At 37.0% G+C, this 27,265-nt stretch overlaps 1 protein-coding gene across 1 annotated transcript; it reads right to left on the reverse strand.

Moving 5' to 3' along the window:
- Positions 1-20,163: 20,163 nt before the first annotated feature.
- LOC117304762 (C-type lectin domain family 4 member M-like) lies at positions 20,164-21,187 on the reverse strand. The gene is made up of 2 exons (XM_033789368.1): positions 20,884-21,187; positions 20,164-20,357 (listed from the first exon to the last, which is right to left on the reverse strand). The coding sequence occupies exons 1-2, from the start codon at positions 21,185-21,187 to the stop codon at positions 20,164-20,166; spliced, it is 498 nt and encodes a 165-aa protein (XP_033645259.1).
- Positions 21,188-27,265: the final 6,078 nt, after the last annotated feature.

Here is a 27,265-nt window from a genome sequence, read left to right on the forward strand (position 1 = left end):
CCCTACTTGGTAACGAGTAACCATGGGGATAGGTTGATATTATAAAACATTGTGAGACACGGCTCCCTCTGAAGTGGAGTAGTTTTCGAGAAAGAAGTAATTTTCCACGAATTTGAGGTCTCGAAGTCAAGCATCTGAAAGCACACAACTTCGTGTGACAATGGTGTTTTTCATTCATTATTATCTTGCAACTTCGTCGACCAATTGAGCTCAAATTGTTGAGATACACCAAGTGAGAAGACTGGTCTTTGACAATTACCATTAGAGCCACTGTCTTTAACATGAGTCTATTACAAGAACTGTTGAGTAAAACATGGTTTTGTGCGTAATGTGTTGTATTATTACTTTGCAGTGCTGTGAAAGAACTTTTAAACAAGAACATCATTTACCCTGTCAGGACTGGGCGTCATTTTTTTGCCCGTAATGTTTAACGCTTCATTCGATCACACAATCTTTTTCGCTTCCCCAATTTTAATATTGGGTCATAATCTGTAAACAAAAGTCTTGCTTTCGGTGTCAGTTGTTACCATGCGAACTGTTTGTTCGATCTTGGGTCATCAAACGATTAAAACAAATTGTAGTTGTTGTTTTTCCGTTTCTTTTTTTAATTTTTGTTTTTACATTTTTCCTGTAAAAATGGTTTTGCTGTGTCACGTGTTAAATGCAGTTTGCGATTTGAAAATGGAGTATCAAAATCGGCTTTTATCTTGTATTTTTTTCAGCCTGTATTTAGAGGTTCAAACTATATACCACAGTTTTTATTACCGACTTGTTCAAGGTAAATGTTTGAGGTCATAATGTAAAACGTGGTTTGTAAAAAAAAGAGCATCATATTAAAGCCACGCCCCCGCCCACGTGAGTCGCCAAAAGCATTTAATCAGTTAAAATTATTTGAAAAACTTACAATTTAAGTATTTTTAGTTCATAATGAATCAGAGAAGCAATGAATTTAGTTACAATGCGAAATCGTTCGACCGAACTTCGTTTATGAGCAACTCAGTCCAAGACTTATGTAGGAGTTCGTGGCCCATTAGGACATTCAGAAAGTTTAATCCTTTACAACTGAAATAATCAATGATTTCAGAGATTTGTTTTCTTGGTATGTTGGGTATTTGCCTGGACAATACCCACATGAATGTATGTTATTCTGTTGTTGGACCAACAAGGAAACTTTCTAAGACTTACCCTTTTGTTAGCATGAAGTAGTGTTTTGCCTAATATTTTTTTAATTAATAATGCTTCGATTTTCCAAATTAATTAATGTTAATGTTTAAATTAACAGTAAACTGGTTACTAACACTTTACTTGATACAAGAACAATGTCAACAACAACTTTTAAAATCGACTTTGGAAATACTCTAAAACAATTTTTAAATTAGCTAATTTTTGTTAAAACATCTTTAAAGCTATGAAAACTGTTATAAATGCAAAACCTGCAAATCTTATCGAAGGAGGTCTGTTTCAGTAATCGGCGTACATGGAATCTAAGGACTTTTTTTTGCAATTATCAGTTTTTAAAGATGGCAGCCTCAGAAAAGGGTTGCCTTAAAAGATTTGTATAACAATTTGCAAAACCTTTACATAGACAGAATTGTAAGGTTCCAAAAACGACTTTAACATCTTTTAAAAAAATATATTGCTACTCTGTTTTCAGGAAAAAGACAAATAGGGTCATGTTTTATAATGAAAACTTGATTATAAGAGTGCTTACGTTAATGGTGACGTCACTATTGGTGTATTAATTAGTGCTGAGCATGGATTAACATAACTGCATTCTTTGTGAAACATTTTCGAAACGTGACGTAATAGTAGTTGTTTCACACAATCATGAAACTAGAATATTTATGACCAAAATAAATAACTTCATGTCTACTTGTTAGTTGTTAAAGACCTGCTTGAACGAAAATGTCAAGTTGTGAACTTTGCTGAAATTCATTTAAAATGTTTTCTATGAATAAGGAAATCGAGTCATATGATTATAAATAGGTTTCAATTGTGTAAAAAAAAACCAATCATTTTGTATGCCCTTATCCAGAGCTTTTCTGAGAGATTTGCGAAAAGCCCCGTTACGAAATCACTCTCAAAACGTCATAAGTAGATAAGGCCGCTTTGTTGCAGTTGTGGATGTATAAAAAAGCAAACTCCCACAAGAGACGTCAGCGGCATTGTCCTTAGACACCCGCTCTCAACGGCAGGAATGTTTTTAGTTTTTCAAAAAACCTTTAGGTAGGGGCCTGATTTTGTATAATTTAATCAAACAAAATTAATGAAAAAACGAACAGCGCAACGGGGAGTTCTCCAGCAACAGCGATAAATCAATAAAAACTATATAAAATGTAAGAAAAAAACCCAGTCCTTTTGCAGCAAAAGCGACAATGTCTGCTGTGAAGTCACGTACGCTCCCCAACCTAAAAATACAGACCTAAAAAAAAAGCGAGACATAACACAACATAACCAAGAAGGTGCAGCCTTTACAGAACGGAAATGTGCCAAGATCCTTAAGTGCCAGTAAAAACACGGCTCATTGAGTCACAAAAAGCAGCGCAACAGGGAGTTATCCAATAACAGCGATAATTCAACCCAAATATAGTATAGTATATGAATTTGAAGGACAAAAAACTACACTTATTATAGTGTTGAGCTGTACTTAATTAGCTGCTGGCATGGTGAGAAATTAGGACGAGAAGAAAATTCAAATTCAAAATTCAATAAAAATTGCTGACAGATAATATCAAAACTGGACTTATAAAACGACCTAAAAGAACACGGCCACGCGAGCTCTCCTAACTCAACAATACAGTCGATAAATGAAGGAAAATATGAATATGCAAATTGAGCAGTGACGTACTAAAGATTAGTAGTTTCCTTTGATCTTTTCTTGTATAATATTCTAAAGGTCAGAATTTTAAATTTGGTTTTGAATAATGGTGAGGGGAATACCCTTGGTACTTGAAACGTACAATGTTAATTTTTATGCTAGATCGAGAGGACGAGTTGTCTTATTTTATCCTCACTCATGCATCTGTATCACTAAAACCCAGTGTCAATAACAACAACAATACAGAGCAATAAGACACTAAAAACCGGTATTTCTGCTTGACTTTCTGACAGTTTTATTCCAGACATCCGCGACGGGCCAAATCGTACCGCCAAATTACACAAAGCTCTAAAATAAGTTTAAACAAACCAAAGAGGTGACATTTTGTTGAATATACAGCAGCTCCTTTTGAGACCAACACTATTCCCTTCTCGATCCTTTCAAACAGTATTAACAACAATCGTTCACCCAAAACTGGCAAATTTTACCGAACGAGGACGCGCGTTTTTCAGTGAATGGCGCAAAGGAAATGCAAGATACATAATTTGAAGGTGTGTTTATACATTTTTATGAGGCCATGAAACTCCTTTTGAACCATAAATTTTTTTGCAGCTGGGGAAATTTCCCTTTGAAAAACAAATGTGGACCCTAACCGCACATTACATTTTAGATCAATAATAAGTGAACTTGCCAATCGCTCCACTTTCACATTGTATTTCAGATTTGTTTAGGGAGCACGTATATATTTAACCCCCGAGAGCTAGGCCGAAACTGGTTTCCTACCCTGCATATTCATGATCTCCTTGCCCCCACTACCCAGCTTTTGGTACACAAAGGAATAGATGGGTGACTGTTAATCCCTGATGACTTGGACAAAGCCCCTCTGTGCCCGGATTAGTAATCAGTCCTGGCCATAAACTTCTCTTGTAAGTTTATTGCTGGTTTCTATGTTATGACTGCATTTGCAAAAAATAAATAAGGAATGATTTCTTCAACTAAATTCTGCTGTTAAAAATATAAAACACTAGGTAGGCCTACTCTTTCGTAGGAACAAACCATAAAGGGTGGACTTAGGCCGTTCAATCTACTTCCGTTCGAAACCGAAAGTAGCTCGCTATTGTAACATCAACTTATTGTCAATTTAAACCTGTATCGGTTTTCAAAAACAAATTGCCATAACCCTAGCGTTGGGATCACAAGTCTATACTACTTTATTATTCATCACAACATATTTTGGTTGTGTTTTTCCCAACAAGTTTTGAACATGTAGTTGAGTTTCATTAAATAAAAGTAAGGTTCTAAAAGCGCGTCACAGACGTTGTGTCGGAAAACAACGCAGTTGCCCTTTGTTGAACATGTCATTACTTCTTGGAACCGAATGTAGCTTGGAACATTAAGTTTCAACTTATGGTGAATTTAACCTGTGACTGTTTTCACACCCTAGCGTTGCCATCACAAGTAATGCTTAAGTTCAGTACCACAACATGTGATAAGTTTCTTCAGAATGTGTTTCGACAAGCGCGTCGTAAATTTAAACGTTGTGAGTTTTTTAGGGTGGACTCCAAAAAAATCGACATGGAAAAGATAGCGACAAAAAAGAAGAAGATGGAGAGCTGAACTAACTACATACAGGGGAATGACTTGGCGATTAAAAGAGAGAGTGAGATGGGGTATTGGTGAAGATGCTTTCCTCATGCAGTGGAGTGAATCAGGCAAGAAGCCGATGGCGTGACTATTCATGCTCAGACAAGTAAGCTCAATAGAACTAACAGCTGGTTGGGATATTAGTAAAAATCTTTTAGGTAGACAATTTCATATCTCATTTAAACTGTCTAGATCTGTTACCATAAAATGAACTTATCTTAAATCAGAGAAAACACAGTGTTATTTATGTTTTCTCTTAGATCTCTCTCCATAAAGTTTCTTGACACTGGCAGGTAGGCTTTAGCGCGAGTGAACTGATCAAATGATCCAATTTTGTTGTTGCTTAAAATTGTTAAACAGTAAGCTACACCCATTGACGTCACCGTTACCATGGCAAAGGGTTATAAACGAACGACCAAATTGTGTTACACGCTTGAAGACATACCTTATCATCAACGGCGGGTTTTGATAGGGTGTATTGTTCCGGTTTTCTTGCCGTTTTTAATTTGATGAAGAAACTTATTCACGCCGTATACGTACAAAGGCAATTAGTTTGCTCTGTTCAAAAGAATCAGCGATGCATGTACCTCATATGGCAAAGGTAAAAGGCAGTGGACACTATTGGTCATTAATCTAAACAATTACTAGCATAAAACCTCACTTTGAAATGAGTAATGGGTAGAGGTTGATAGTATAAAACATTGTGAGAAACGGCTCCCTCTGAAGTGATGTAGTTTTCGAGAAATAAGTAATTTTCCACGAATTTGATTTCGAGACCTCAAGTTTAGAATTTGAGGTCTCGAAATCAAGCATCTGGTCATCACGTTATGAGTTGGCCGTAACCTGGAATGCATGATAAACTAATTTTTTTGTGACAGAAGCAATTATTTCTTTGAACAACTTTTGCAAAAACTTTATAATAGAAAGGCTTGTGAGGTTATAAAAAACGAGTTAAATATTCTTTTTAAAATTATGTTTCTACTCCGTTTTCAGGAAAAAGGAAAATAGGCCTGGGTAATTTTTTATACTGAAAACCTGATAATATGAGTGCTTACGTAAAAGTGCTGAGCATGTGTATAACTGCATTCTTTGTGAAACATTTTCGAAACAATGACGTAGCTACATTTAGGTACATGTTTGGGGCTACATTTAGGTCTGGGCTACATTGAGGTACATGTTTACATGGGGTTACATTTAGGTACATGTTTGGGGCTACATTTAGGTCTGGGCTACATTTAGGTACATGTTTACATGGGGTTACATTTAGGTACATGTTTGGGGCTACATTTAGGTCTGGGCTACATTTAGGTATAGTTTACATGGGGTTACATTTAGGTACATGTTTGGGGCTACATTTAGGTCTGGGCTACATTTAGGTACATGTTTACATGGGGTTACATTTAGGTACATGTTTGGGGCTACATTTAGGTCTGGGCTACATTTAGGTACATGTTTACATGGGGTTACATTTAGGTACATGTTTGGGGCTACATTTAGGTCTGGGCTACATTTAGGTACATGTTTACATGGGGTTACATTTAGGTACATGTTTGGGGCTACATTTAGGTCCGGGCTACATTGAGGTACATGTTTGGGGCTACATTTAGGTCAGGCTACATTTAGGGCTCGGGCTACATTATGGTGCCGCACAGGCGTGTGTGTCACGAAAAAGAATGACGCTACGCTAAATTGAACAGAGTGCTAAAAGAATTCGACTCGACCCAAAACGAAAATGAATGGCCGAATTCGGAATTTGAAACGCAGTAACAACTGGAGAGGCAAAACAGCTTTAGTTCGAGCGCATGTAAATGAATTTGACTGCTCATTTGCCGAATTTGACCGAAAAAACTATACTAATTGGGCATTTGTAAGGAGAAAATACCTACAAAAATATTTGTATCATTAAGGTAATCGGGTAATTCAAATATTTGTATAATTAATTTTATTTATTTCTCATCGAATATGACAATTCAGACAGAAATATTTCAAGTGATGTTTTTTACTAATCATCATCATTAGAACTTGAGTGTTTTATGTAAATCTGTGATCTTTAACTAAATTTTGTCTTACCAAATCTGGATCTGGATTTGGATTAATATACTGCAAGCAATCTCTGAATTTGGAATGTATGGGTTGCAGGTGTGGGGGGGGGGTTGGACTCCAATTATAACTTTTGATGTTTAACAGGTTTAAGTTGAAATAATTTTAGTTTTTACCCATACACCGCTGTGTGTTAGCACTGTATACTCAGTACTTTCCCGAGTCCTGTGAAAAGGTTTAAAGGCAGTGGACACTATTGGTAATTACTCCAAATAATTGTCGGCATAAACCCTTATTTTGTAATGAGTAATGGGGAGAGGTTGATTTTATTATTTTATGCATATGTTGAGATACCCCAAGTGAGAAGACTGGTCTTTGACAATTACCAATAGTGACCAGTGTCTTTAAAACATGTGTGATGTAACAGGTTACCTTGTCGTAGGATTGAAATGAATTGCTCTGTAATATCTGTTCATGGCTTTATTGTTGGTATGCTCAATTTTTTTCTAACCTTCTTTCATTTACTCGGATCAACTAATCCAGGCAGTCAAGAGCATCGTCGGATCTTCATTCCGAGTGGGAGGACCTCTGCCTTGAGCGATCAATCAACTTGACAGGTATGTAAACATATAATGTATAAGGAGAATGGACGAGAAAGTGTAGATTCGTGGATAGAATGTACGAGCTCAAGGCAGGTAAATTTTATTCATGAATCTACACTTTATAAATAGTCTTCTCTGACTTGAACTGTTTCATCTATTGACTAGGTAATAGTTTCAATGAATTGGATTTCTTAATCAAATCAACACTTGTTAGTCTTTCTAATTTTGTATATGTCACATAGACCTTTTCGCAAATACCGGGGCGCGCGCGTAAAGCTTGGAATTAGGTGCATTGTGGTCTTGCTGGTATCCAAATTTGATCCATATCTATCCCACAATGCACCTCATTCAACAGTCTGCGCTTGTGCATTGGTATTTGCGATAAGGTCTATTCACACATGCACATATACAGAACTAGCGCCCTCTAGAGTCTAACCCAAACTACCAAAGTTCATGATACAAGCTGAGTCCCTCTCTCTCTCTAAATACCAGCAGGAGGCATTACAGTGTACTTTATCAAATTACGATAGGTCACAATTTTTGCAAATAATTTGCAAAATGTATAGGCACACTTTATAGTGCTTGTAACATTATCGAGTACAATGTCAGTTTGCTCAAATAATAATAATAATAATATAATATCGAAGTCTTATATAGCACACGTATCTACCAAACAAGGTACTCAAGGCGATGAGTATATACAAACTTTCAGAAAGATAGGTTATTGCAGTGATGAATTCTGAGACCCAATTATTTAGCACCTTATAAGGGTTTACAAGGTGAAGCAGCCACAACCAGGAACACCGGGGCGAACCCCTTCTCTTTACGATAAGTGCACTGGGTTCTTTTACATGCGTTACACAACACATGGGACCAACTGCTTTACGTCCCATCCGAAGGACGAAGCAATGGTTAAGTGTCTTGCTCAAGGACACAGTGTCACGGCTGGGGATTCGAACCCACACTCTGCTGATCAGAAACACCAGAGATTGAATTCGGTGCTCTTAACCGCTCGGCCACGACACTTCCACAATAACAATAAACTGTTTAACTAAAGTAAAAATTTTCAACTGGAAAATGTTTTTGTAAATTGAAAGAAAATATGTTTTCAGCTGAGTTTCGATGCACATCATGTTATCTTTCTGTTTGGAAAGACAGTATTTTGTTAAGTCAAACTATTTACTTCAGTTGATAACGAATCAACAGTTTAAGTGTAGATGCGTAAACAATTTAACAGTTAAGTGTAAATTCGTTACAAATCTACAGTTGAGAGTAGACTCGTAAAAACAATCTACACTTTCATCACTAGAGTGATGTCACATAGTCTGTCTTTAAACACCCCAGGTTCGTCCAATCAGAGCGCATAACAGTGTGAGCGAGCCGGTCGGTTGCTGGCCGCTGTGGACTGAGCCAAAATGTTAATTTTGAGGGACAAGGTCAGTTGGGATAATTTTGAGGGACAATGTTGGTTAGCGTTAATTTTGAGGGGTCGTGGTTAGGGTGAATTTTCAGGTTGGTTAAGGTTTAATATTGGCTATTGAGGTGCCAGGGTTAGTTAGGGAAACATTTTTAGTTGTCGGGGTTGTTTAGGGTTAATTCTGAGGGGTCATGGGAGGATAGAGTTAAAGTATAAAAATCAGTGTTGTTAGGGGTAATCTCACACAAGTCATTTGAAAAGTTGAGTAAAACACAGCTTTTTGTGCATAATGTAATTTATTTTGAGCTTGCAGTGCTGAGAAAGTAAAACAGGAACATCACCATTAATAAACTATACTGACATTCATTACATCAATTAATTATTACTTATCTATTTAGTCTGACGGAAACACCATGTACACGTAATTGTCTCTTCTTGAAAACTTGAGGTGATGGCTCTGTGAGAGCCGATTGGTTTATTGAATGTAGTGTGCTCTAAAGCAGTTGTTATAGGAGACATTGACATCGACCAGAGTACAGTTGTCAAAACACTGACACTAAACCAACCAACTTTTCCAGGGTTGTCATTTGTTCAAATGGTGTTCCCGTAAGCTTAAACTAATATTCATAAATACCTCAGACAGTTTCGCTATTCCTATTGGTGGAGAGCGCGTCACATGGGTGTGTATAAACCTTTGTTTATGACCAGTAAAAAGTGTTAAAAACATGGGCATGACACGCGAGCTTGCACCTGTGCTTACAAGACAGTTTCTTCATTCCTATTGGTCGAGAGCAACGGACAGTTGTGCCACATCACACTATACACGTACGCAACGTGCGACGCGCATTCCCTTATAAGGAGTTTACCCGAGGGCCTTATTACCATTTCATAGCTGGAGGGGTGTTGTGTTGAAAGAAATCTTTGAACAATTATAATTTTTGCATTTATACTTTTTACCAAAGATTGTTGGGTTTTTTTTTTACCGAAAAGATATTTGAATTGGAATCAAAGTGTGTTGAAACGGTTTTCACCTAGTGGTTTAAATCCGCCGAGGCCTGGTTCGTGATAATATACCTTGACTTCGTCTTGGTAAAATTACCAAGAGCAAGGCCTTGTTGGGTTTAAACCACTAGTTGAAAACCTCTGCACCACACACTGACTCCCTTGTGTTCGATCAACCCTTGTCATAATTGTACACATGTTACTCTTTTTCCCAACTTATATTCAAATCGTTTTTAGTTCATCATTGAATTTCAAGACATAATCACAATGAGAATTTACAAAACTGCACATAGCCATTTTCTCATGGTGCTCCCATATCCTTGGATTTTCTCCCATTCGAATCAAAGTTATCCAAACTAAGGCATGGAAGGAGAAAAAGGGTTTCTACTTTAAAATTTATATAGATTTGAGGCATTGCATGATGAGGTATCAATACATTGGTTTGCGGTAACACCAAACGTATCCTACTTGCCATGTAGTGTTTGTTCATAGAGAACTGTCTTTCTTAAAATAAAATAAAACTACCGCGGAGTAGATAGTTCGGATGTTCGGGAGACTTCTCAGTTCTGCAAAGAACTGTCCTGCTTTTTAACTACTACCCGGGCAGAAGATATAGAAAAATTGGCTGGGACTACTACTTTATAGCTAAAAGAATCAGAATGAACTGCACTACCACGGAGGCAGTCTTGAATGGCTCTTAACGTTTTGACTAGCTTGCTCTAGTCATCAATAGGAGACTGAAGAGAAAAGAGAGAAGTAGGCCTATTTTTAAAATCATTATCAAAAGATTTTGAATTCACCAAATTTGTTTTTACTGCTTACATTGAAATTATTGAATATACATGTACATGTATTGAAGCATTTAAAGACACTAGACACTATATTGGTCCATGTATATACATGTACATGTAGTTGTCAAAGACCAGTCTTCCCACTTGGTGTATCTCAACATACCCATAAGATAACAAGCCTGTGAAAATTTGAGCTCAGTTGGTCGTCGAAGTTGCAAGATATTAATGCAAGAAAAAGCACCCATGTCACACGAAGTTGTGTGCTTTCAGATGCTTGATTTCGAGACCTCAAAATGTAATTCTAATGTCTCGAAATCAAATTCGTGGAAAATCACTTCTTTCTCAAAAAACTACCTGTTACTTCAGAGGAAGTCGATTCTCACAAAACTATCAACAGCTCCCCATTGCTCGTTATCAAGTTAGGTTTTATGCTAATAATTATTTTGAGTGAAAATACCAATAGTGTCCACTGCCTATAAGCTGCTACCTCCTCTATCTAGGACCCTGGTTCGAATCCCACTGGGGGCACTACCGGTATATGTGCATTGGGTTTTAGTCCATACCAGTAACAATTTCAATTTGTCAAGAGATGGTCTGCAAAATGGCGACCAGCAACCTTCACAGAACCGTGCCAAGATCCATAAATTGGCAATAAAAACACGGCTCATTGGGTCACCAAAAAAAAAGAAACAGCGCAGCCTGGTGTTCTCGAGTAGTGGTTATAAATCAATCAATAAAAACTATAGGACATTTAAGAAAAAATAATAAAATATATAGAATTTGAAGAATTTTTTATAGACTTGTTATGATGTTGAGTTTGCATAATAAGCTGTGGCGTAGTACGAATATGAGATGAGATAGCAATTAAGTATTGCAGGGAAATTATTTAATTGTTTTCTCCAAGACTTGAATTTTATTTGAGAACACACAGTAATATATAGCACTTTAGCATACCTGAAATTGTCTCAAAGCGCTCAATATTTGTCTACAAGGTATGCAGAGCTTTCTTTGAAATGAATAGGACCCATTTAGCACTGTGTAAAGAGTAACAAGGTGATGTGACACAATCTGCATTCAGATTACCTTTAAACACTGGGGGTTAAACCATTTCTCTTAAAGGCCCTGGACACCTTTGATAATTGTCAAAGACCAGTCTTCTCACTTGGTGTATCTCAACATATGCATAAAATAACAAACCTGTGAACATTTGCACTCAATTGGTTGGCCAAGTTGCAAATCTAACAGAAGAAAAAAACACCCTTGTCGCACAAGTTGTGTGCTTTCAGATGCCTTGAATTGAGACCTCAGCTAGCTGAGGTCTCGAATTCAATTCAAATATTTGAGTTAGAAATTACTTCTTTCTCAAAAACTATGTTACTTTAGAGGGAGCCGTTTCTCTCAATGTTTTATACTATCAACAGCTCTCCATTGCTCTTCAAGTAATTTTTTATGCTAACAATTATTTTGAGTAATTGCCATTAAATGTGCCTTTAAAGAGCAAATTCATTTAAATCTGATAGACCATGTAACCTGTTACATGTACATCACATATGTTTTTGTGAAAGCAGTACCACATGTAATTTCTCACTAAAATATACCTCAGCTGAGGTATTAAACTTCATGCATCTGAAAACACACAAACTTGTGGGACAAGGTTATTTTTTTTTCATTATTCTCTCGCAACTTTGACGACTTTGAGTTCCAATTTGCACAGATTTGTTACTTTGTGTTGGGATACACCAAGTGAGAATACTGGTCGTTTATAATTTTACCAAATGTGTTCAGTGTCTTTAAAGTATCAAGATGGATGACCATGCAACATTTGGGTTTCTAAACAATTTTCAATGTTCAATTTTTTTTCTAACCTTCTTTCATTTACTCAGATCAACTAACTCAGTCGAGAGTGTTGGATGTTCATTCCGAGTGGGAGGACCTCTGCCTTTTGCAATCAATGAACTTGACAGGTATGTCAACATTATGTTTAGAAGTGTGACACTCCTCCTTTGAGGTCAAAAAGAGGGATACGAGGACACTTTGGTGCCAGTTACAACGTTTAATCTGTAAAAGAAGACGAAGAGAATATTCAATGTTCGTTTGTTTTCGACGAAGTGAATAATGACGGAGTGAATAATGACGGAGTGAATAATGACGGAGGGGGTGCTGTTGGTGGTGCCCGAGGATATGAATATTCATTGAAAAGGAAATTGAATGCATAAGAAAATAGTTTTGTGGGGGGCATTACTTTATACCTGTCACAGAAGAATGGACGAGAAAGTGTAGATTTGTGGATGTAATGCACAAGCCCAAGGCGAGAACATTTTAGTCATAAATCCACACTGTCGGTACTGGGGGTATACGTCCGTTCCCAGTCGGAGCTCTCGGAAGGCTGCGCCGGTGACAGTCAATCGCCGGGCTCACATTCCTTCAACCAACCCCTGCAGCGTCAGTAACAGATACGGATACGGGAGCTCATACACGTCGTAGAAAAACAAATACTGTTTTGCAGACGTTTAGTTGTCTTTATGTCCCAATTAAAAAACATTTCTCATGGAATTACTTTCACTGGTATCGTACTTGATATAATTATATAGAAAACTTTTGGTCATTTGCAAGCAAAACGAGGAGAAAATGCAGTGTATAAAACACGAGTTCTCTATCGGTCATGTATGTCAGAAAAACACTTATGATGAATGCAAGTACACTCAAGTGAAACATACCTATAGTTTTCGAAACAAAATCCAACACGTGGCTGACGTGAACGGATACGGTTATCATATCTGTATTTGTATGTGTATCCACATGCTTGCGAAACCTCTATATTGCCTTATTTTAATGGTGATTACTCCAGACAGAGAGTGTCGGATCTCACAAGGAGTCTTGCATTGATAAGGACATTTCTTTAAATTAAAAAGGAGTGCATTATAGTACTCATTGATATATTTGCTGATTTAAACAAAAAGGTTTTACTTCAAAAGATAAATGTATTTCAGAGTATGGTAAAAACCTCACAAAATGCTTTTTTTGTATTTGTTCAGCATATTGATTGTGTGCAAAGAGTTGTGCAAACACCTGTGCCTGTTGGTGGACCCCTTTAGCTGCCTAGAACAAGTCACCGTGCACAAGTGGTGGTCCTGCTGACCCGAGTGCAATAGAAGGTATGTTCTTTGTTCATTCAAATTCTTTCAGATGCACCTCTAATGTATTTAATTTAAAAATTCAAGACGCAGCGATAACGTTTATAAAGTTTTGATGATAAAACAGTCAGTCTGTTCAAGCACGTCGCGTGACGTCACCCCGTCAGAGTGACAAAGATACACGGCCCGCCGAATAAAAACTGACAGGTTTGGGTACAGTCATTTGACCAGTTCGGGATCATTGACCGGTTCGGGATCACTTCAACTTTGCAATAACCAAATAATTATATCACTTCTCATTATTACCAATTTCTGTTGATAAATGTGAAGATTAACACCCATTAAACCAACAAACCCAAAATAAGGTACCAAACATCATCAGCAAACAAATTATGGCTGTTCGTGAAGGTTGTCTGCGAAATTGATCATTTTTTTTGTTTAAAAATGTTGGTTGAAAAACACTGTTAAAACATCTTACCTTTAGAATTGGAGTGCCGGGGCAAAAAATATTTATGTAAAATGATAAGAATGTGTAAAAAAAAGTTCCTGTAAATACTGTGCAGTCATCTTGTTTTTTTTGAGGAGATGAAGTTACCAAAATCTTCTTTGGGGGGGGGGGGGGCAACTTACCCTTGACCAGTTCGGGATCACTCAACATCTCATTGCATAACTAATACTAAGTAAGGTAAAATCATACTACTGCAGTAGAAAGTTTATTTAGTTGATTTTTAGAAACATTACTTCACAAATTCTTGTAGACTTTTTTTTTTTTTTGTGAGAAAATTAAACTTGGAGGGGTCAATAATGCTTTTTAGGTTCGCTTCACTTTTTCATTTGCCTTTGCTGTTGTTTTGTGGTTTTGTCGCTGGGTTTTTGCGCTGCTGTTGAAGACACTTGCATGACATTCACTAAAGAAAGGAAGTCCACGACCATGCCAACACACCTCTGAAGTTTTGTGTCCTTGAGAGACAGTTTTATGAATGGGAGTATGGGTTTGCAATAAAGGGCACTCTACTGATTCAGAATAGATTCAACTGATCCTGAACTGGTCAAACAGGTGACGATACTTTTCTCAAAGCCTCTTCAAAAGAACTAATCTTCTTTTGTCAGTGTATACTTGGTGAGTTTTATGTCATGTTTAGGTAAACTGATAAACTTTTTTGTTTAAGATGTCAAAGAGATTGCAACAAAATACAATGTGAATTCAAAAAGTGATCCAGAACTGGTCAAAGGACTGTATTAGTCTGGGAGCTTATGGACTCCCGTGGGATTTTGATAATTAGAAGATGCCCCCATAGCTAGATACCTTCTATAGATCCCAAGGACCAAGACAAAAATATGTTGGCAAAATTGAATGTGTGGCAGATGGCGGCCATCTTGGATTTCAAAACGGCCGCCATTTAAGTTATGTTTTTCCTTTAACCTTGGCTGTGAATATCATAAAACCCTTATTTTTGTGGCGAAAATTACATTGACCATAAAAATAAAGTACTTACGCTTACAACTGAACTGTTTCAGACTGCGGTCATCTTGGAATTCAAAATGGTCACCTTTTTATTTATATTTTTCCATAACTTTGGCATGACGTCGATTACCCCACTATCAAAAACCTGAACGGGAAATTAATTTTATTTATTTCTCATCGAATATGACAATTCAGACAGAAATATTTCAAGTGATGTTTTTTACTAATCATCATCATTAGAACTTGAGTGTTTTATGTAAATCTGTGATCTTTAACTAAATTTTGTCTTACCAAATCTGGATCTGGATGAATATACTGCAAGCAATCTCTGAATTTGGAATGTATGGGTTGCAGGTGTGTGGTGTGGGGGGGGGGGGGGGTGGACTCTAATTTAATGCACTCTACTTTTGATGTTTAACAGGTTTAAGTTGAAATAATTTTAGTTTTTACCCATACACCAATGTGTGTTTGCACTGTATACTCAGTACTTTCCCGAGTCCTGTGAAAAGGTTTAAAGGCAGTGGACACTATTGGTATTACTCAAAATAATTGTCGGCATAAAACCTTACTTTGTAATGAGTAATGGGGAGAGGTTGATTTTATTATTTTATGCATATGTTGAGATACACCAAGTGAGAAGACTGGTCTTTGACAATTACCAATAGTGACCAGTGTCTTTAAAACATGTGTGATGTAACAGGTTACCTTGTCGTAGGATTGAAATGAATTGCTCTGTAATATCTGTTCATGGCTTTATTGTTGGTACGCTCACTTTTTTTCTAACCTTCTTTCATTTACTCAGATCAACCAATCCAGGCAGTCAAGAGCGTCGTCGGATCTTCATTCCGAGTGGGAGGACCTCTGCCTTGAGCGATCAACCAACCTGACAGGTATGTAAACTTATAAGGAGAATGGACGAGAAAGTGTAGATTCGTGGATAGAATGTACGAGCTCAAGGCAGGTAAATTTTATTCATGAATCTACACTTTATAAATAGTCTTTTCTGACATGAACTGTTTCGTCTATCGACTATGTAATAGTTTCAATGAATTGGATTTCTTAATCAAATAAACACTTGTTTTCTTTCTAATTTTGTATATGTCACATTCAAACATGCACATATACAGAACTAGCGCCCTCTAGAGTCTAACCCCTCACTCATGTACCTTTCCATCAAGATGGCAGCCAAGTGTTAACGTGATTAAAACTACCAAAGGTCATGATACAAGCTGAGTCCCTCTCTCTCTCTAAATACCAGCAGGAGGCATTACAGTGTACTTTATCAAATTACGATAGGTCACAATTTTTGCAAATAATTTGCAAAATGTATAGGCACACTTTATAGTGCTTGTAACATTATCGAGTAAATGTCAGTTTGCTCAAATAATAATAATAATATAATATCGAAGTCTTATATAGCGCGCGTACGTATCTACCAAACAAGGTACTCAAGGCGCTGAGTATATACAAACTTTCAGAAAGATAGTTTATTGCAGTGATGAATTCTGAGACCCAATTATTTAGCACCTTATAAGGGTTTACAAGGTGCTACGGCGCATTAAGCAGCCACAACCAGGAACACCGGGGCGAACCCCTTCTCTTTACGATAAGTGCACTGGGTTCTTTTACATGCGTTACACAACACATGGGACCAACTGCTTTACGTCCCATCCGAAGGACGAAGCAATGGTTAAGTGTCTTGCTCAAGGACATAGTGTCACGGCTGGGGATTCGAACCCACACTCTGCTGATCAGAAACACCAGAGTTTGAATTCGGTGCTCTTAACCGCTCGGCCACGACACTTCCACAATAACAATAAACTGTGTAACTAAAGTAAAAATTTTCAACTGGAAAATGTTTTTGTAAATTGAAAGAAAATATGTTTTCAGCTGAGTTTCGATGCACATCATGTTATCTTTCTGTTTGGAAAGACAGTATTTTTTTAAGTCAAACTATTTACTTCAGTTGATAACGAATCAACAGTTTAAGTGTAGATGAGTAAACAATTTAACAGTTAAGTGTAAATTCGTTACAAATCTACAGTTGAGAGTAGACTCGTAAAAACAATCTACACTTTCATCACTAGAGTGATGTCATGTAGTCTGTCTTTAAACACCCCATGTTCGTCCAATCAGAACGCATAACAGTGTGAGCGAGCCGGTCGGTTGCTGGCCGCTGTGGACTGAGCCAAAATGTTAATTTTAAGGGACAAGGTTAGTTGGGTTTATTTTGAGTGACAAATGTTGGTTAGAGTTAATTTTGAGGGGTCGTGGTTAGGGTGAATTTTCAGGTTGGTTAAGGTTTATTATTGACTATTGAGGTGTCAGGGTTAGTTAGGGAAACATTTTTAGTTGTCGGGGTTGGTTAGGGTTAATTCTGAGGGGTCATGGGAGGATAGAGTTAAAGTATAAAAATCATTGTTGTTAGGGGTAATCTCACACAAGTCATTTGAAAAGTTGAGTAAAACACAGCTTTTTGTGCATAATGTAATTTATTTTGAGCTTGCAGTGCTGAGAAAGTAAAACAGGAACATCACCAGTAATAAACTATACTGACATTCATTACATCAATTAATTATTACTTATCTATTTAGTCTGACGGAAACACCATGTACACGTAATTGTCTCTTCTTGAAAACTTGAGGTGATGGCTCTGTGAGAGCCGATTGGTTTATTGAATGTAGTGTGCTCTAAAGCAGTTGTTATAGGAGACATTGACATCGACAAGAGTACAGTTGTCAAAACACTGACACTAAACCAACCAACTTTTCCAGGGTTGTCATTTGTTCAAATGGTGTTCCCGTAAGCTTAAACTAATATTCATAAATACCTCAGACAATTTCGCTATTCCTATTGGTGGAGAGCGCGTCACGTGGGTGTGTATAAACCTTTGTTTATGACCAGTAAAAAGTGTTGAAAACATAGGCATGACACGCGAGCTTGCACCTGTGCTTATAAGACAGTTTCTTCATTCCTATTGGTCGAGAGCAAAGGCCGGGACAGTTGTGCCACATCACGCGACACACGTACGCAACGTGCGACGCGCATTCCCTTATAAGGAGTTTACCGGAGGGCCTTGTTACCATTTCATAGCTGGAGGGGTGTTGTGTTGAAAGAAATCGTTGAACAATTATAACTTTTGCATTTATACTTTTTACCAAAGAGTGTTGGGGTTTTTTTTTACCAAAAAGATATTTGAATTGGAATCACAGTGTGTTGAACCAATTTTCAACTAGTGGTTTAAATTCGCCGAGGCCTGGTTCTTGATAATATACCTCGACTTCGCCTTGGTAAAATTACCAAGAGCCAGGCCTCGTTGGGTTTAAACCACTAGTTGAAAACCTCTTCACCACACACTGACTCCCTTGTGTTCAGTCAACCCTGGTCATAATTGTACACATGTTACTCTTTTTCCCAACTTATATTCAAATAATTTTTAGTTCATCATTGAATTTCAAGTCATAATCACAATGAGAATTCACAAAACTGCACATAGACCTTTATCATGGTGCTCCCATATCCTTGGATTTTCTCCCATTCGAATCAAAGTTATCCAAACTAAGGCATGGAAGGAGAAAAAGGGTTTCTACTTCTAATTTATATAGATTTGAGGCATTGCATGATGAGGTATCAATACATTGGTTTGCGGTATCACAAAACATATCTTACTTGCCATGTAGAGTTTGTTCATAGAGAACTGTCTTTCTTAAAATAAAATAAAACTACCGCGGAGTAGATAGTTCGGATGTTCGGGAGACTTCTCAGTTCTGCAAAGAACTGTCCTGCTTTTTAACTACTACCCGGGCAGAAGATATAGAAAAATTGGCTGGGACTACTACTTTATAGCTAAAAGAATCAGAATGAACTGCACTACCACGGAGGCAGTTCTTGAATAGCTCTTAACGTTTTGACTAGCTTGCTCTAGTCATCAATAGGAGACTGAAGAGAAAAGAGAGAAGTAGGCCTATTTTTAAAATCATTATCAACAGATTTTGAATTCACCAAATTTGTTTTTACTGCTTACATTGAAATTATTGAATATACATGTACATGTATTGAAGCATTTAAAGACACTGGACACTATATTGGTCCATGTACACATGTACATGTAATTGTCAAAGACCAGTCTTCCCACTTGGTGTATCTCAACATACCCATAAGATTACAAGCCTGTGAAAATTTGAGCTCAGTTGGTCGTCGAAGTTGCAAGATATTAATGAAAGAAAAAGCACCCATGTCACACGAAGTTGTGTGCTTTCAGATGCTTGATTTCGAGACCTCAAAATGTAATTCTAATGTCTCGAAATCAAATTCGTGGAAAATTACTTCTTTCTCGAAAAACTACCTGTTACTTCAGAGGAAGTCGATTCTCACAAAACTATCAACAGCTCCCCGTTGCTCGTTATCAAGTTAGGTTTTATGCTAATAATTATTTTGAGTACAAAATACCAATAGTGTCCACTGCCTATAAGCTGCTGCATGCCCTACTTTAGGATCTTTTCTTATTTGACCCGTTCGTTACTTCAAGCAGTTATAAAAACAATAACATTTCAATCTATCGATGGTTCTCAGTTATTGAACTAATTTGTTAGTGCTTACTGCACAGGGAAAATATAACGAGATGTACAAGTAATAACCTTAAGTGAACTTGCCAAATTAAATTCCCCATTTTGAGAAAATATTTTTGAAAATGAATTTCAAATAGTGTGGTTAAAATATCAAGATTATAATTCCATACATTTTTTTAAATAGTTTTTTTGAATAATTAGCAAAATCAAAACAAATCTAAAAGTCTATACTATAAGCTTGAGTGAGCAGTTAACCACTTCAAGAGGCACCTGCCTTCGGATTGGTGCGCCTTGTGCTATAAAAACAATTATGATATGAGTATGGTTGATGTCGAAAGTAGTACTGTATACTGATCAATTGGCATAAATATACCTTGAAATTGTGTTTTTTTTTTGTTATTTCATTACATAACATGGTCCGCTATTTTTTAGAACAGAATGTTTGACTCAAAAAAAAAAACATGTTTCGCTTGTTGTAATTGACAGATGCAAATTTGTTGTTTGGTCAATCACTTCTCACACAAATACAGCACTATGGGTGTTCAACTCCATGGACTCTATACAAATATTAAGGAAAAGGAGCAGTTCTCAACAGCAAAATTTGAAGAGATTTTAAGGCAACATGGCGATATAATCATCAGAAAAAGTAGTTTGCCCAAAATATTGAGCAATGAGCAACCTTTCACAGGAGCAACAATGCTGGTGCTACGGGACGCTGGCAGATTAACTTCTCTGAGGGATAGCAACTCACATCGTGCAAGCCTGAAGCACTGCCTACAGCGCAGAGTTCGTTGGCGTAATCATTATTTGGCTCACCATCAGCCCACATCTCGTTTTGCACTTCAATAGTACCTTCATCCAGACACTCCCAGGTACCTGAACCAAGTCAATCAGAAACAAAAAGTCTCATTAGTCATTACAACTAATGTTGAGAGCGGGATCATATGGAAAGTGTACATCGTTTCTGTTCAGGAATTGATTCTTTCTTTATAGAATGTTAAAAAGAACATGATTTCATAGCAAAATGTGGTCATCATTCGAGTTTCCTCAATTCCGATACAGGCGAGATTTGCAGAGTCTATTTATCGATTGTCTGTATAGGGTTCGCATGGTCTAACATTGTTCCTAGTTTTGAACACAGATGTACATGTACGCCTTAAAAATATTACGGTATGCCACACCACTGCACTTTAGAACTCTCTACCTGTACCTTGTATTCCACCAACTCTGTCACAGTTGAAAAGGAACGTCAACATATATTTCCTCTTACTTTAGATTTGTTCTTATTTTCCTTGTAGCCCTCACCCTGGCTGGCATTCTAACCTTGTTTTGGCAATTAGGCATAAATTGAAACTAATTATTAGGACTATATTGAACATCATCACTAGAAATGTGTACAAACCTTCAGTTTCAACGTCGTTGCAACCAATCCAGAACCGTTGGACACTGAACATGTTGAGAAGTTGTTGTAACTCTTCTTTGGATTGAGGGACAACCATCACCCCACCCATCTCAACACAAATTTCCTTGCCCTCTTCCAAAGTAACGTAGGCATCATGCATCTTGTAGCATTTGTCTTGCCACTGGCTCCAAGCAGGAGGGCATCGCGATGTCCCTCTGATGGAGGCCACACACTGCCCATTGCCAGCAGCGTAGTTTACTATCATAAATATACTAACAACACCCAGCAGTTTGCTTGCAACCATTTTGCAGACCGTCTCTTGACAAATTGAATTGCTGCCAGGTATTATAAGTAACCAAGAAGGTGTAACCTTCACAGAACAGAACTGTGCCAAGATCCTTAAATTGCAAATAAAACACGGCTCGTTGGGTCACAAAGAAACAGCGCAACAGGGAGTTTCCCAATATAACAGCGTGAAATTCAATAAAAAATAATATGGTGTATAGAATTTGGAGGGAAAAAAAATTGACTTATTATAATTTTGAGTTGTGCAAAATCAAATTTCCATGGACTTTTTCTTGCAAATAGTTTTCTCAAAGATTTGATTTCACTGACTGAAGATATTGGCCCGTTTGAGTGCACCTTGGAACTTATGCGACTTAAACATCCTTTATTACTATTTCTTCATTATTTTGTTATCTACATGTAGACTACCCCCTAAAACAATTATTCATAAATACCTCAGACAGTTTCGCTATTCCTATTGGTGGAGAGCGCATCACGTTGGGGTGTTTAAACCGTTGATAATGACCAGTGTTTATAACTGGTTGTCCACGCTAGTCTTGATGCAAGACGTTTCTTGTTACGGGCGATGCAGGCGCTGCGGTGATTTGGCCGCGCTGTGTGTGAAAGGAAAACCAGTGAATATGCACTAAGACTATACGCGCATGCGCACAAACGGACCCGGAAAACACACGCATACGGACATCGTACATTCAACACGTATACTGAGCATACCATGGAGAGGTGAAAACATACAGAGCTCAAGCACTCGGAAACGGATCAGTTTTACAGAGTTTCTTACTCTTTTTCTGCCTTTTAACCAAAAAGGTATCCATATGAATGGGAATCAAAGTGTGTTGAATCGGTTTTCAACTAGTGGTTTAAACCCGCCGAGGCCTGGTTCTTTATAATTTACGTCGACTTCGTCTCTGTAAAATTATCAAGAACCTGGCCTCGTTGGGATGAAAACCACGAGTTGAAAACCTCTTCACCACACATTGATTCCCTTATTAATAAATACAAGTACAAATCATTTTTTAAGGCTGAGTTTACATTTTGGTAGGAATGTTTAAAACACACACTTGTGTATCAATTCCCCCCCATCAGGCAGACTCCTCAATGACCGACAATGAGAGTTATACTCCCTCCCATCCCAATGCTTTCTATACATATCTGTGGGTCGATTTAATTACGCTAATTAAAGAGCTCTCCTCTCCAAGTATTTGACATAGTTTGCGTTCTCACTCCCATTTTACTATTGCTTAGTTGTCGGCAAACGCTTTGTTATTATTACTTGTTTTCTTACTATTTTTGTTATTATTGGTATTATTATTATTTTGCTATTATTATTCTCATCATTCTTGTCTTCATCATGTCTGTCTTTGTTCTAATTGTCTGTCCGTTCGTTCTTGTCCCCGTTTATTGTCTGTCCCCAGGCATCCCTATAAGCATCGGCTTCCAGAAGATGCCTCCATACTCTATTTACTTATTTTTCTCTGCCTCATGAAATAGCTTTGTTTATTGATTATTCCTTTAAAAAAAATTGTTTTTATGAAATACGGACTCAAATATAAGTTTGAATGAAAATAATGCATGAATATGTGAATGTGTACATTATAATGGCTGCAACTTTCCCTAAAGTTGTAATTTGTTGTATATTTTATGTATGCAAAGCCATAATACAAGATATTGGAGTTTTGCCTGAAAGAACAAACTTCAAAGGCTATTAATTTTTTTGTTTGAGGGAGTGTTTGTGCTTGAATTGTAATTTTTTTTAGTAAAATGAACCCGGTGGACGCAATTAAGTCATTCACTTTTTGCCTGAAGGTCTTAATGTGTTTTGCTTTTATAAGTGTTGTTTTACAAACAATTGACAATTGGGTGGTCAGGTTGGTGTAGTGGTATATTTCCTCGCCTACCTCTAGGACCCCGGTTCCAATCCCACTGGGGGCACTATGTGCATTGGGTTTTAGTCCATACCAGTAACAATTTCAATTTGTCAAGAGATGGTCTGCAAAATGGCGGCCAGCAAACTATTGACTGTTGTTTGTATATTTACGAGGTGTAACCTTCACAGAACGGAACCGTGCCAAGATCCTTCAGTTGCCAATAAAAACACGGCTCATTGAGTCGCAAAAAAAAGAAGCGGCGCAAGGTGGAGTTCTCCAGTAGTGGTTATAAATCAATCAATAAAAACTATAGGACATTTAAGAAAAAATAATAAAATATATAGAATTTGAAGAATTTTTTATAGACTTGTTATGATGTTGAGTTTGCATAATAAGCTGTGGCGTAGTACGAAATTGAGATGAGAAAGCAATTAAGTATTGCAGGGAAATTACTTAATTGTTTTCTCAAAGACTTGAATTTTATTTGATAACACACAGTAATATATAGCGACTTTAGCATACCTGAAATTGTCTCAAAGCGCTCAATATTTGTCTACAAGGTATGCAGAGCTTTCTTTGAAATGAATAGGACCCATTTAGCACTGTGTAAAGAGTAACAAGGTGATGTGACACAATCTGCATTCAGATTACCTTTAAACACTGGGGGTTAAACCATTTCTCTTGAAGGCCCTGGACACCTTTGATAATTGTCAAAGACCAGTCTTCTCACTTGGTGTATCTCAACGTATACATAAAATAACAAACCTGTGAACATTTGAACTCAATTGGTTGGCCAAGTTGCAAATCTAACAGAAGAAAAAAACACCCTTGTCGCACAAGTTGTGTGCTTTCAGATGCCTTGAATTGAGACCTCAGCTAGCTGAGGTCTCGAATTCAATTCAAATATTTGAGTGAGAAATTACTTCTTTCTCAAAAACTATGTTACTTCCAATAAGGGAGCCGTTTCTCACAATGTTTTAAACTATCAACAGCTCTCCATTGCTCTTCAAGTAATTTTTTATGCTAACAATTATTTTGAGTAATTGCCATTAAATGTGCCTTTAAAGAGCAAATTCATTTAAATCTGATAGACCATGTAACCTGTTACATGTACATCACATATGTTTTTGTGAAAGCAGTACCACATGTAATTTCTCACTAAAATATACCTCAGCTGAGGTATTAAACTTCATGCATCTGAAAACACACAAACTTGTGGGACAAGGTTATTTTTCTTTCATTATTCTCTCGCAACTTTGACCACTTTGAGTTCCAATTTGCACAGATTTGTTACTTTGTGTTGGGATACACCAAGTGAGAATACTAGTCGTTTATAATTTTACCAAATGTGTTCAGTGTCTTTAAAGTATCAAGATGGATGACCATGCAACATTTGGGTTTCTAAACAATTTTCAATGTTCAATTTTTTGTCTAACCTTCTTTCATTTACTCAGATCAACTAACTCAGTCGAGAGTTTTGGATGTTTATTCCGAGTGGGAGGACCTCTGCCTTTTGCAATACATGAACTTGACAGGTATGTCAACATTATGTTTAGAAGTGTGACACTCCTCCTTTGAGGTCAAAATGGGAATACGAGGACACTTTGGCTGCAGTTACAATGTTTAATCTGTAAAGCCTCTTCAAAAGAACTAATCTTTTTTTGTCAGTGTATACTTGGTGAGTTTTATGTCATGTTTAGGTAAACTGATAAAATTTTTCGTTTAAGATGTCAAAGAGATTGCAACAAAATACAATGTGAATTCAAAAAGTGATCCAGAACTGGTCAAACGACTGTATTAGTCTGGGAGCTTATGGACTCCCAAGGGATTTTGATAATTAGAAGATGCCCCCATAGCTAGATACCTTCTATAGATCCCAAGGACCAAGACAAAAATATGTTGGCAAAATTGAAAGTGTGGCAGATGGCGGCCATCTTGGATTTCAAAACGGCCGCCATTTAAGTTATGTTTTTCCTTTAACCTTGGCTGTGAATATCATAAAACCCTGATTTTTGTGGCGAAAATTACATTGACCATAAAAATAAAGCAATTAAGCTTACAACTGAACTGTTTCAGACTGCGGTCATCTTGGAATTCAAAATGGTCACCTTTTTATTTATATTTTTCAATAACTTTGGCATGACGTCGATTACCCCAAAAATCAAAAACCCGAACGGGAAATTAATTTTATTTATTTCTCATCGAATATGACAATTCAGACAGAAATATTTCAAGTGATGTTTTTTACTAATCATCATTAGAACTTGAGTGTTTTATGTAAATCTGTGATCTTTAACTAAATTTTGTCTTACCAAATCTTGAAATAATTTTACCCATACACCGATGTGTGTTAGCACTGTATACTCAGTACTTTCCCGAGTCCTGTGAAAAGGTTTAAAGGCAGTGGACACTATTGGTAATTACTCAAAATAATTGTCGGCATAAACCCTTACTTTGTAATGAGTAATGGGGAGAGGTTGATTTTATTATTTTATGCATATGTTGAGATACCCCAAGTGAGAAGACTGGTCTTTGACAATTACCAATAGTGACCAGTGTCTTTAAAACATGTGTGACAAGGTCGTAGGATTGAAATGAATTGCTCTGTAATATCTGTTCATGGCTTTATTGTTGGTTTGCTCAATTTTTTTCTAACCTTCTTTCATTTACTCAGATCGACTAATCCAGGCAGTCAAGAGCGTCGTCGGATCTTCATTCCGAGTGGGAGGACCTCTGCCTTGAGCGATCAATCAACCTGACAGGTATGCCAACTCATAAGGAAAATGGACGAGAAAGTGTAGATTCATGGATAGAATGTACACGCACAAGGCAGGTACATTTTATTCATGAATCTACACTTCATAAATAGTCTTCTCTGACTTGAACTGTTTCATCTATTGACTATGTAATAGTTTCAATGAATTGGATTACTTAATCAAATCAACACTTGTTAGTCTTTCTAATTTTGTATATGTCACATTCACACATGCACATATACAGAACAATGCTCTCTAGAGTCTAACCACTCACTCATGTACCTTTCCATCAAGATGGCAGCCAAGTGTTAACGTGATTAAAACTACCAAAGGTCATGATACAAGCTGAGTCCCTCTCTCTCTCTAAATACCAGCAGGAGGCATTACAGTGTACTTTATCAAATTACGATTGGTCACAATTTTTGCAAATAATTTGCAAAATGTATAGGCACACTTTATAGTGCTTGTAACATTATCGAGTACAATGTCAGTTTGCTCAAATAACAATAAACTGTGTAACTAAAGTAAACATTTTCAACTAGAAAAAGTTTTTGTAAATTGAAAGATAATATTATGTTTTCAGCTGAGTTTTGATGCACATCATGTTATCTTTCTGTTTGGAAAGACCGTATTTTTTAAAGTCAAACTATTTACTTTAGTTTATAACGAATCAACAGTTTAAGTGTAGCATGCGTAAACAATTTAACAGTTAAGTGTAAATTCGTTGCAAATCTACAGTTGAGAGTAGACTCGTAAAAACAATCTACACTTTCATCACTAGAGTGATGTCACGTAGTCTGTCTTTAAACACCCCATGTTCGTCCAATCAGAGCGCATAACAGTGTGAGTGAGCCGGTCGGTTGCTGGCCACTGTGGACTGAGCCAAAATGTTAATTTTAAGGGACAAGGTCAGTTGGGATAATTTTGAGTGACAAATGTTGGTTAGAGTTAATTTTGAGGGGTCGTGGTTAGGGTGAATTTTCAGGTTGGTTAAGGTTTAATATTGACTATTGAGGTGTCAGGGTTAGTTAGGGAAACATTTTTAGTTGTCGGGGTTGTTTAGGGTTAATTCTGAGGGGTCATGGGAGGATAGAGTTAAAGTATAAAAATCAGTGTTGTTAGGGGTAATCTCACACAAGTCATTGGAAAAGTTGAGTAAACACAGCTTTTTGTGCATAATGTAATTTATTTTGAGCTTGCAGTGCTGAGAAAGTAAAACAGGAACATCACCATTAATAAACTATACTGACATTCATTACATCAATTAATTATTACTTATCTATTTAGTCTGACGGAAACACCATGTACACGTAATTGTCTCTTCTTGCAAACCTGAGGTGATGGCTCTGTGAGAGCCGATTGGTTTATTGAATGTAGTGTGCTCTAAAGCAGTTGTTGTAGGAGATATTGACATCGACAAGAGTACAGTTGTCAAAACACTGACACTAAACCAAC

Source organism: Asterias rubens, chromosome 21 (genome assembly GCF_902459465.1).
Source record: "Asterias rubens chromosome 21, eAstRub1.3, whole genome shotgun sequence".
NCBI classification, from domain to species: Eukaryota; Metazoa; Echinodermata; class Asteroidea; order Forcipulatida; family Asteriidae; genus Asterias; species Asterias rubens.

Excerpts from the sequence above, each read along its gene's own strand:
- LOC117304762 (XM_033789368.1), bottom strand. The coding sequence starts at position 21,187 with ATGGTTGCAAGCAAACTGCTGGGTGTTGTTAGTATATTTATGATAGTA. Across the intron at positions 20,358-20,883 it reads CAACGACGTTGAAACTGAAG|GTACCTGGGAGTGTCTGGAT; the intron begins GTTTGTACACAT and ends GACTTGGTTCAG.